This window comes from Colletes gigas, unplaced genomic scaffold (genome assembly GCF_013123115.1).
Source record: "Colletes gigas isolate AHSC1104 unplaced genomic scaffold, ASM1312311v1 Colletes_gigas_Sc00018, whole genome shotgun sequence".
Taxonomy (NCBI): Eukaryota; Metazoa; Arthropoda; class Insecta; order Hymenoptera; family Colletidae; genus Colletes; species Colletes gigas.
The window spans coordinates 4,306,081-4,318,541 of NW_025106647.1; the positions used below are offsets into that span (position 1 = coordinate 4,306,081).

Sequence of the window (12,461 nt, forward strand, 5' to 3'; positions counted from 1 at the left end):
ATTTAAATAAAAAGAATAATAAATATGTTCCCTATATTCCCGCCATTTAATATATTTTTACTTTAAAATATACTAAATAAAAATGGCACTTTAAAACAATTCAAACTACACAATTTCCTTCTCCCATAACCATGAGATTTTTCGGATCAACATTTTTTTAAAAGTGCAGATTAAAAACTATTAAGGTACCTAATTATAAAAAAAACTGTATGTCTATTATAGTATAAACAAACCTAATCTAGCTCGTTAGTGATACGAATGCAATTGAGAAATTAAAATACCATTAAGATATCTGATTATAAAAAGCTGACAACTGAGAAAGATGATAAAAAAATTATTTGTTTCGTTGATAATATTATGCATTTTTGGTATAATGGTTTAAGGGGGGAGTAAAGAATATTAAAGAATAATAACAACTGTAACTAACCTCGTAAATTACTATAAACATCATTTTCGGTTGACGAAAAGATCGCGGGAAAAGGGTGGAATTAACGATAATGATGTAAATACCGACGCTGAATAAAAACGAACTAAATGGTGATCCCAAAAGAAGAGATTCACCGTCTTCGTTTTCCATGGCTCTGTCGAAGTACGTTCGAAAAATTCGAAGCCCGAAAATGTTCAGAACGAGAGCCCAAATTGTATAAAACAGTCTCGCCATTTTAAAAAATATAACAGTTCATTTACATCACATTAACATAACTTTCGACACTGATATCTTCTATAAATTATTGAGAAGAATTTGTAAATAGACATTTTGTTCATTCATCCGCGAGATATCTCGAATTATTTTGTGACATTTCGATCGTTACTATAAAAATGCATTGTTAATACTAATTTCACTTAAATGGAAGAGTTAGCCTATGCAACTTGAACGGGGAACCACTCGAACCGTTGTTTGTAAATTTTAAACAAAATTATAAATTTTTTAAATTATGTTTTAAAAAAACATTTTCTAGCTATTTTTTTGAGTAATTTAACTATCGAGTGTATGTAAAGTCATGTGTGTTATAAGTAAACTGGCAAGTAAAAAGACACTTTATTACAAACATAATTGTACAATAATAAACATACAAATATATATACGATTTACAAAACGACAAGTTGCATTAAATACGTTTATAAACTATTTCGTTACGTTTGGGATATCGTTCCTGCACATAAATTTGTATATGAACCAATCTGTCACTTCAGGATCTGAGAATCTGATTTTCTTTCTTCTGCATTTGTACCATATCCAGGATCTAATGCTTTGTTCCCTAAATCATGTATACTGTAAATATTAGTAATATCAATGTAACTGCTGCAACACAAATTGTGCATAAGGAGACTTTCTTTAAAAATTATTTCAGTTAATTAAGATTACTAAATTTATTTTTACTATTTTCTGAATATATTCGTAAAAAAATTACTAAATAGTAGAAAAAATTTGTTCTTCGTAACGACGTAACTATGACATTTAAATTTACCGTATAGCAATCATTCGCCATTTTGTGCCACAACAGTAACATATCGATACATATTAAATCACAAACAAATGAAAAAGAAATACTTAACTGTTAATAAAAAAAGAAGTTTATGTCATGTAATTATAATTTCACATTTGCTATGATTTCTACTTCGTGTTTGGATAAAAATACAGTTGAGAGCTGGAAAATGTAGTTATAAAATACAATATTATGGAATAAAAAATCAAGAGTATTTTTTCCAGTGGTCGACTGTAAAATTGTAGACCGAAAATCTCGCACCCAATTATTTACTTGTGCAACCACAACGCAATCAAGTTCAATAATTAAAGTGCTCTACGATGCTGAACGTGTCTTACAAAACTAAACATCACTGGTTCACTACTTGGCCCAAATGTCCAGAATCGCGTCCAGAGACTCGGTAGCGTCTAGCATCCATACGAACGACAAAAGGGACATGCAAAAGGACATGTGTGTCACGGCGATGCTCTTCGACAAGTAATAAGCGAAATCGGTCAGAGGCGAATACCGACTAAGCGACAGTGTTGTGTTCAACCAAAGTAACTGAAACGTGTAAAAGAAGAGAAATTCTATATTTCTTTATTATCGAAAGGTTGTTTTAATTGCGTTTCAACGAACAAGTTATACGTGCTCACCCATTCGCTCGACTCCTGAGTTAAACAATGTATGATGTACATCATTGGCACCCAAATGGCGCGCGTCGTTATATCCGTGGTCAAGGCAGCCACCAGCATCTGCCACAAGCATGACAAATAATCTAAATAAAATTTCGATTGAAACGTCGAGCGTAATATTTACTTCGTAAATATAGAGCAGCTGGATCGGTGGCTCCTTGAGCGTCCTGGGCCAAAGTCTGTACTCCGCGAGAAGGCACAGCACGGAAAATGTGAAAAGCACAGACGCGTAAGAGAGGTCGAAGAACTGGCTATTATCGTTATCGAAGCACAGGTTAATTATGTAAATTCGTCGAATATGGGTGTACATGCCTGTCGCTACCACCGCCACCCAGTGAGGATTTATACATCCTACATATTCTTTGAGAGTTTCCATGTCCTGTGAATAAGTGTTTTCGATCAGTTAGGGAATCCGATATCTTGCATAAAAAAGATACTGTGTATAAATTTAATAAGTCAGAAAGAAAATTCAAGCTCCATCGTAATATTACTCATTTTGATATTAAGTTATAATAATACATATTGTTACCATTATACGATATTGCCAATTCGAATCGTTACATGTGAAACTAATTATTTACATACGTTTTTAAATTTCTCTTTACTGGAAGAAACGCCGATAAAGACAGGTTAAATTTATCGAGCAATATCAGAGCCTCGATTCAAGACAAAGGCCCCCAAGACGGGTTGTACTTGGGTTGAATTTTCTTCTTTATAAAAGCAGTCTAGGTATTCTCCAGCAAATATAAAAAGAAGTCTTAAGAACCAAGAGGAAAAGTTCATAAGTCGAGAAACGAGAATTTAAAAGGTACTATTCATGGAAGATGGGAATAGCATACCATTAAAATTTCGTCCGTAAAATGCGGTTCGCAAAGTGCATTTGCAACAGGAAACTAACATCAGGGATATTTATACTAGCGGTTTCCACCTTTCGGACGATGCAAACCACCGAGAAAAAAAGAATTCATTTACGTGTAACGTGCAGCCTTCGATTAAATTCCCTTCTTCGACTTCGAGCGTGAATTAAATGATAATGGCAGCTATAGTCGCCTTGGCGGGCTTCAACCGTTAATTTAACATCCCTATCCGTTTCTTCTCTTTATCGACGAGATATAGGTTACGACTATGACATTTGTTATTCAGTGACAACGATATGCGATGCCTTCTCGAACTTGTTCGCGCGATAAATATAATACGTTGACGACAGTTTTGAAGTTTCGAAAAGAATGTTTGTTCTAATTGTTCTAAAGAAATTTTCTTACATTTTCCGTCTTTCTACGACGTTTCAAACAATTCCAGTAAGTATTTAATATAAAAGAAGAATCGATAGATCCTTCATTCAATGCAGGAAAACGATTACAGAGTTAGCGAAAGGATCATTAACGTCCGAGTGGTAACACAGTGCTTTATTGAAAATCGCTCGGTTCATCGATTCGTTTAAACCGCCTTGGTGCGGGCACAAAACTGTGCACTTCGGAGTACAGTTTACATTTAAGGTTAATGGAATTTTCTTGTGCTCGAATTTTCCTTCGACCTATAATCAATTCCACGACACGACGCTCCTTGTTTTAATTTTATTTTAATTTCGTATTGTTCGCGCGATATTAATAAAATTGCGAGACGAACGAAAGAAAATATACATTCTAAAAAATGAACGAATAAATAATTATTTTAATTCCGTTGTATGACTCGTGGAAATAGAATTTATCGAAAAATTATACGTCACGTGTGTTGATCAACTTTCCTTTCAAGATTGTACTTATAATTTTGATTTTATTTTTCGGTTTAAATAATAAATATGAAAATGTAGTATCATTTAGGTGCCAGAGCCCGTAGAAGCATGAATGAAAAGTCGTTTATGAGTATTGCTCTCGGTCACGGAGTTGCTTAAAGAAGCTTCCTTTTCTGAAACGGTGCCATTTACTTCAATATCACGCACTCATACATAATGCATTACATTTGCCGATAGCTTTTTCCCTTAGCCAGGAAACGAATGGCTACGAATAATGCACAGCTTCCTTCGTGTCAAGTTTACCCTGATTTTAACCATTAATCGCATTAACCCGATTTCATCAGCGAAATATGCTGCGTCGATGACGACGTTCGTTCTCAAGGAAAATTTGTGGAACGCTTCTAAATATCATTCTCTTAACGAAGAAATAATACCTAGGTATATGTTCGTCGATGTTTCTTATTCTTATTTTCGTTGCTTATTCTCAACAAATTTTGGTCAGAGTATCTTAAACTGTAACTATGGCCATTAATAGTAAAAAGTGTATTTAACACTAGGACTACCGAAATGGTCAAAATGATTCGCAATTTCTAATAAAAATTCGTTCGTTCTCAAGGAAAATTTGTGGAGCGCTTCTAAATATCATTCTCTTAACGAAGAAATAATACCTAGGTATATGTTCGTCGATGTTTCTTATTCTTATTCTCGTTGCTTATTCTCAACAAATTTTGGTCAGAGTATCTTAAACTGTAACTATGGCCATTAATAGTAAAAAGTGTATTTAACACTAGGACTACCGAAATGGTCAGAATGATTCGCAATTTCTAATAAAAATTCGTTCGTTCTCAAGGAAAATTTGTGGAGCGCTTCTAAATATCATTCTCTTAACGAAGAAATAATACCTAGGTATATGTTCGTCGATGTTTCTTATTCTTATTCTCGTTGCTTATTCTCAACAAATTTTGTTCAGAGTATCTTAAACTGTAACTATGGCCATTAATAGTAAAAAGTGTATTTAACACTAGGACTACCGAAATGGTCAGAATGATTCGCAATTTCTAATAAAAATTCGTTCGTTCTCAAGGAAAATTTGTGGAACGCTTCTAAATATCATTCTCATAACGAAGAAATAATACCTAAGTATATGTTCGTCGATGTTTCTTATTCTTATTCTCGTTGCTTATTCTCAACAAATTTTGTTCAGAGTATCTTAAACTGTAACTATGGCCATTAATAGTAAAAAGTGTATTTAACACTAGGACTACCGAAATGGTCAAAATGATTCGCAATTTCTAATAAAAATTCGTTCGTTCTCAAGGAAAATTTGTGGAAAGCTTCTAAATATCATTCTCTTAACGAAGAAATAATACCTAGGTATATGTTCGTCGATGTTTACAAACATTTTTAATTTGTTACTGATACCTTCGTTGCTGGTTTCGATTAAATTACTAAAATCTGAATTTCAAGTTACACATTATGTATTTTTAACTTCAATTTTTATTATCGAATTCACTAGAATCGTACTTTCTTTTCGTTGTTTACAAAATGCAAAACATAAAATTTACTTATTCTTTGCAAATTATTTATTTTTTTTTATGTGAAAATTATTTTGAAAGTTGCAAAACGTGTAAATATATTGAAATTTTTGTTGGAAATTCAGTCGTGCGTGAATTGTTTGCAGAAGTGGAAAATGTAATTGTACGTGACAGTATTAATAAGGGTGTGTTAATAGCTCAAGGATGATCAAAGCTACCAGAAGGGGCAAAATTCAATGATTCAAAGCCCGCAGATTCTTATAGGATAGAATAACTGGATGACTTTAGTCAAAGGAAACATTGAACCATGGGACACCAGGAAATTGTCCTTCCAAGCTCGAATCCTTCCCTCTGTTAATGACATTTTCTCTATATAGGAAGATCTGAGTAAGGAAGTTAAAGCGTACAGTCGAGAGGAAGATTGTAACAACCTAAATGGAAGTCTAAAATGGACGAATTTAAGTAAAAATAATAACTTATAATTAGACTGCGAATATTTATGGATTTGTGGCAAATTTAAATTTAAAAAAAACTACAGAATGCACTTAAAATACGAATTATTGTATTTAGGTGTTGAGGCAACCCTCTACAAAGCTCCCATTTCATTAATTCTTAATAAAAATATGCAAATGAGTACATTTCCAACAAAAAATTAATTTTATAAAATCATACAGTGTCCTCTGCAATGCAATTTATCTAGAGCGTAAATAAATATCAAAATTATAATATTAGTTGTGTAATACACGTGTCTCTGCGTATCATAATTCTGAAAAATATTGCGTGCATTTGACGACCTGAAATGTTATTTGAATTTATCGATAATCGATGCAATATTTCCAACAATATCGTCGATGTAACAAAATTCTTGGAGGAGAAACGGTTTTGCAGAAACGAGAAATAAAATGGCCCGATATAACGGAGGACATGTCCTAAGAGGCGGAAGATTATCCAAGACGATGGTAACCATGACGACGGCACAGTGTATCGAGGAAAAGTACATTCGTTCCTTGGCTTTTCGACGTCTGAATAAGGGAGGCGAATCGAAGAGGGAAACGAAGGTGCAGTAAGGAGCTCAAGCGAGGAAAAGTTGGCGAGGAATAAAAAAGGAAAAATTCCAGCTGTCCTCTCTCGTCGAGAACTAGGCCACTTTACACCCTTTTCTGTTTCAACCACCTAAGAGACCTCGTTCTTTAGAGAGCATCCATTTCTTCCACGCATTTATTTTACCACTTGTCGGATCACGGCTTTGCCCCTCTTATTTTTTGAACGAACCGCGTAATTGACGAAATGAATTTCAATATTCGTACGATGATCATTAAACTGTTATTATAGTACCCCAACGATGGTGCAAATGCTTTTACAAAATCAAAATAAAATTCTTTTATGAAAAATATAGATTATCGAACGGCATAAAACTGTATCAATGAAGCGATGCATTATTGATAAGCTGTTACCTCGACGAAACGTATTAGTGATACACTTGGACGAACCTTAATGCAAGGTCTCCGCGTGAAAGTAGATTTGTATCGCTGCCGTTCGACTAGTTGCGCTTCTAACGCTGTAGAAACATTTATAAACAAGCGTTTTAATTAGTAGACTACAAACACGCAAGAAAATCGTATTACAAAAGTATTGCGTCTAATTCTTCGCTTTTCCTTGTATCCTTGATTCGCTTTGAGGCGTAGTAATACAAATAGAATTTCAATAGATTTAACCAAAGTAACGCTTCGATTTCTTATACGATATTGCAATTTTATAAATTATTATTGCAAATGTTACCGATCAAACAGACAGTTTATTTTTATGAAAAATTACTTCACTTTAGTGTTGATTACATTCAATTAAATTTATTAGTCAAAAATTATTCTATGTTTAGTACTCAGATAATCTTTATACTTGTACGCAAGAACATTGTAATAATATGAATTTGTGTGCCAAAATGTTACAATAATTTTATACAGGGCGGCCACCCCTGAGAAAAATTTTAATGGGAGAGTTTAGAGGCCAAAATAGGACGAAAATCAAGAATACTAATTTGTTGATTGAGGCTTCGTTAAAAAGCTATAGAAACATTTCCGGCCACACAGTATATTTTCGGTAAAGAATTTTTTTCTCAAAAGTACGTAGGAATTCGAGGGTATGTGTATTCACCAAAAATGATTGTAATGGACCCCTGCAACCAAACATAATTTTTCCAGAACGATTTGAAATTTTTTAATTTTGTCGAATTTGTCCACCTTTGTGAATTTTTTTCTCGAAAGTGTGAAAAATTTCGAAGATACGTGTATTCGCCAAAAATGATTGTAATTGTCTCTCGCAAACGAAAATAATTTTTTCAGAACGATTTGAAATTTTTTTTTCGCTGAAAAATTTAGGCACCTACCCCCTGTCGATTTTTCTTAAAACTTCATTTGTGATTTTTAGTAATTTTGTTTAACCCTCTATAAAAAAGTTGTCGAATACTTTTTTGTAGGTACCCATGAGCTCTACTTCAGAAAAAAGTTTCATTGAAATATATTCACCATTGTAGGAGTTACGGCTGTTTGAAAATTGGACCATTTTTATGGAGTTTTTCTCACATTACGGGGTCAACGAACAACGTTTTCAATATTCTTAGAATTTCTACATATTCTTCACCAAAATACACATTGTTTGCCGTTTGAAACATTAAAATGCTCCAATCCGTTCAGAAGTTATGACATTTTAAAGATACTTTCAGGGTAGCACTTCTGGCCCCACATTAGATTTTCGGTAAGGAATTTTTTTCTCGAAAATGCGTAGGAATTCAGGGGTATGTGTATTGACAAAAAATGATAGTAATTGACCCTCGCAAGTAAAAATAATTTTTCCAAAATGATTTGAAATTTTTTAAATAAATTTTTTAATAACTTTTTATCGGAGCCTCGATCAACAAATTGACATTCTTGATTTTCGTCTTATTTTGGCCTCCAGAATCTCCCACTAAAATGTTTCCCATGGGTGGCCGAACATCCTATACATATATTTCATATCAATTAAAAGACATTTTAGACTAAACCTGAATTCGCAAGAAAACTTATTTGGACAGTAATCCGGTGATTGCCAGTGCTTCTGCGCATGCGTATTCAAGCAACATTGCAATGTCACGTGCATCAATTCTACAGGATGATTCAAAAGCGACGCAAAAATATTTACAAATGCAATCCAGCTTTAGAACTAAGAAAAGAGATCTTAATAAACACTCGCTTCTGAAACACAGACATTTTATGTCCCAAACATGGGAACGATTAGGATGTCATATTTTTCATTCACAAACTGTTAACGATCTCAAAGCAAACATCATTCGTGTTATTCGTGTGGCACTATATTTCGTATATAATGTTATCGAATGTGTTGGGAATTAGTTTTATTATAAGAAATTGTAAGCAACGGGGCTCCCAGATTTTTGTTGATACAACTGAGTTTGCGCGTGTCGCGAGCTAAACTTAATGCTTTATTATTTAACTGCAATGAGTATTAAGTTCAAATGTTCTTTTATGTTTAATGAAAGTAGTGAATCTTTGGTTCAATTATAACAGAATGTATATCAAAGTAAAACAACGAGCATCAGATTATCTTTTGTAATCTTCATTTTATTTCAATTAAAAATTCTCCTCTATGGCTCTCGTTGAAAAATACAATAGTTATTCGCTTGAACAGCGAAGTTATTTAACTTTTAATTGGTATTCGACATTTTTATCAACAATCTCCTCGGAAAGCAAGTTGACAGATTTAAAAAATCAATTTTCATTGTGTCAAACTAAAATAAAGTACCGTATTAATTGACATTTTTGTCACCTATGCAACAAAATCATAACAACCAACCATCTACTATATGAATGTAGAAGATACAGTGTTTATATTGTTTCTATCACAAGAAACGTATTCGTAGAAGTCGTGTCAACTTACTTTCTTATAAAACTTTATACTTAGGAAACTTTATACAATGCTAACAAATTTAAGAGTTCCCGTTGTAAGAAACACCCTGTATGCAAGGCAGTGTGGGATGTCGCACGCGTCACGATCGCTGAATCGCACACCTTTAGCTCGGCCTTTCCGTTTCTCTCTCAATGAGTCAGTGTCGTTTCGCACGGGATTCCTGGGAGATTTTTCCGCGATCCAATGGAAGGGGAATGCAGAAAGCAGAAGTGAACGAGACCTGATTCCGCTCGACGCCATTGACGCAGTTCACGGATTAAACGTCACGACGTCACGAGACACCGGTAATTATTCTTACTCGTACGAACAATCGGCTCGGAAGCTACAGGTTTCCTCCCCTTGGAACAACTTGTTCGAACGTCAACGTTCCTAACACAATGTCGGTCACGGATGTATCGAGAACAGAGAACTTTTTACAGGGTCCTGTACGTGGACATTTTCAATTTGCGTTTTTTAATTCATTTGTAACTGGGTTAGATACTTAGAAATTACTGGACCGTCCGCATCCATGCATCTCTATGTGTGTAACAACTTATCCCTCTACGAGGCGCACTGATACAAAATGCCTCGGTTTGCAAAATTAATTTTGTTGAATATTTATTTGCTCGAGTTTCGAGCTAAGTATGTATTTAATTAATGTAGTTTTACAAAACGGAAATGCTGTTCTTAGCTTGACGGTTTTCTGCTAACTGAGCTTGAGGCCCGGAAAAGAAACGAGACACTCAAGGGGTGCAATAAACGAGTGTCCTCCTCAGGTAGTACTGATCTTTGCAAGGGAGGGGACTGCACCAATGGATACAAAGTTTCATTAAAAATACATGCATGCAATACTTATTCTCAACAAATTTTGTTTAGAGTATCTTAAACTGTAACTGTGGCTATTAATAGTAAAAAGTGTATTTAACACTAGAATTACCGAAATGGTCAAAATGATTCACAATTTCTAATAAAAATTTTTTTAAAGATTATACATTTCTTCGAGTATATCGTTTTGATTTCTTTGGTACAAATAAATACACTATAACTGTCGATAGTTGAACGGGTACCAAAATAAGAAACCACCAATTATAACAACCCACCCCACTCTCCCTTACGCGTTTCGAAACAGTCTACAACGTGTGCAGGAATCGCGGAAAGAATCTGTTCGAAATTGGAATCACACCTTTCAAAACCTTCGAGTTCCAGCTGGTTTGAACGACCTTCGATGTTTGTCCACCGACCGAGGCAGCAATTGTGTTTGAAGCATTGCGATCGTCACGGTGAAAGTCCAAACTGGTTAGGCGAACGTATAAATTTCACGACCGCGTAACAGACAATGCAGAGATGCTTTGACGCGGCCATTTTTGTAAGGCGCGCCGGACCAACGACGGGGAACACCGCCGACTTTGAACGCGTTAATTCGATCCCAACGTTTGAATGGTCCCTTGATTTCGAACTTGAAATCGAGTTACAATTCGCGTTGCCGTCGCCGGCTTTCATTCTCAAAACGACATTATGCTGTTAGACCTTACTAAATAACGTTCGCGCTCAGCCTGTTTCACTTCGTTTGCTACGAATTGATTCTCGATGAATGGCACTTGAATATACTACAAAGAGTTTGAGTTTCTAACGACTATAAAATTTTGTATCAATGTTTCACGTAACCAGGCCCTGTCGATAGGCTTAAAAATAAGATTATTTGCACCCCATTTTCTGAACAATTGCTTGGAGTCTTATATGAATTGATTCTCGATGAATGACACTTAAATATGCTACAAAATGTGTGAGTTTCTAACGACTATAAAATTTTGTATCAATGTTTCACGTAACCAGGCCCTGTCGATAGGCTTAAAAATAAAATTATTTGCACCCCATTTTCTGAACAATTGCTTGGAGTCTTATATGAATTGATTCTCGATGAATGACACTTAACCCCTTGACATAAAATGACGAGTCTGACTCGTTATAAGTTCTTAATATCAAGTTTCATAATCGTGAAGCTACTCACTCATCATCAAGGCATATGTATTAAAATCAACACATTGTTACGTTGATTAGGTATTTTTAAAACGAATCTATTCTTTTTCGTGGCTATTCCTTAAGTAAAATTGAATAGTATACGTTTGAAAAATTATTTGGAATTAAATGGTACGTCAAGAGGTTTAATATGCTAGAAAGCGTTTGAGTTTCTAACGACTATAAAATTTTGTATCAATGTTTCCCGTAACCTGACTCTATCGACAAGCTTAAAAATAAGATTACTTGCACCCTATTTTTTGAAGAATTGCTTGGAGTCTTATTGCACTCAAATCATTAATTCATTAATACAAACGAGGTTTCTGTTATCATTTTAAACAAAAAATTAACATGTATAACGATGGTTTAGTAATTATTTAGCTATCCATTTTGACTGTCTCAGTAATAAAGTTTAATTTATTATAAATTCTATTATGTTAGGAGAAGAATTAATAACAAGAAGATCCTTAACGAAATAACAATCAAATTACCAATTATGTTTCATTATTTACAAACTATATATGTATTCGACAAGCCAACAAAAGTAACAAACCTTCCCAGGGAATTCACCGTTGAACGATCACTCTCGTGATTACTAACGACAGAACGTGCTTAACGAGATAGCTATAATTAAATTAAGGTTTTATTTACTAAATAACGCATAGATTTATCTGTAATAAAATTAATTCGATTCGATGCTCGAAGGAAGTATATAAGAAGCCAGTACTGAAATTCATGCATAACTGCCACCTGTAACCAGAAACTTGGTGGAACGGCGATCGGAACTATTATCAAAGTTTAATTCCCCGAAAAGTTGTGTTGCACAGTGACTAATAGAATTAGGGATCCACGAGCTGATAAGGTTAACAGAATATGTACACCGAAACTCCAAGGGAATCCGGGGCCGTCGAGATTCCCTCGTGGGCAGAAGACACTTAACGGAACAACGATCGACCAACAGAGTCGTTAATCGTGTACCCAAGCATCCACCGAGCCCATCTCGAATTTCAATAACACCCAGACTGGGTTTATCGATCACCGACTTCGAGTCGAGATAAATCGAATCCTCGATTCAGGGACG

General features: G+C 34.5%; 1 protein-coding gene across 1 annotated transcript; it reads right to left on the minus strand.

Moving 5' to 3' along the window:
- Nucleotides 1-1,847: 1,847 nt before the first annotated feature.
- Nucleotides 1,848-2,537, minus strand: LOC122400483. The gene is made up of 3 exons (XM_043401984.1): nt 2,286-2,537; nt 2,123-2,221; nt 1,848-2,030 (listed from the first exon to the last, which is right to left on the minus strand). Exons 1-3 carry the CDS (start codon nt 2,535-2,537, stop codon nt 1,848-1,850), a joined length of 534 nt encoding a protein of 177 aa, XP_043257919.1.
- Nucleotides 2,538-12,461: the final 9,924 nt, after the last annotated feature.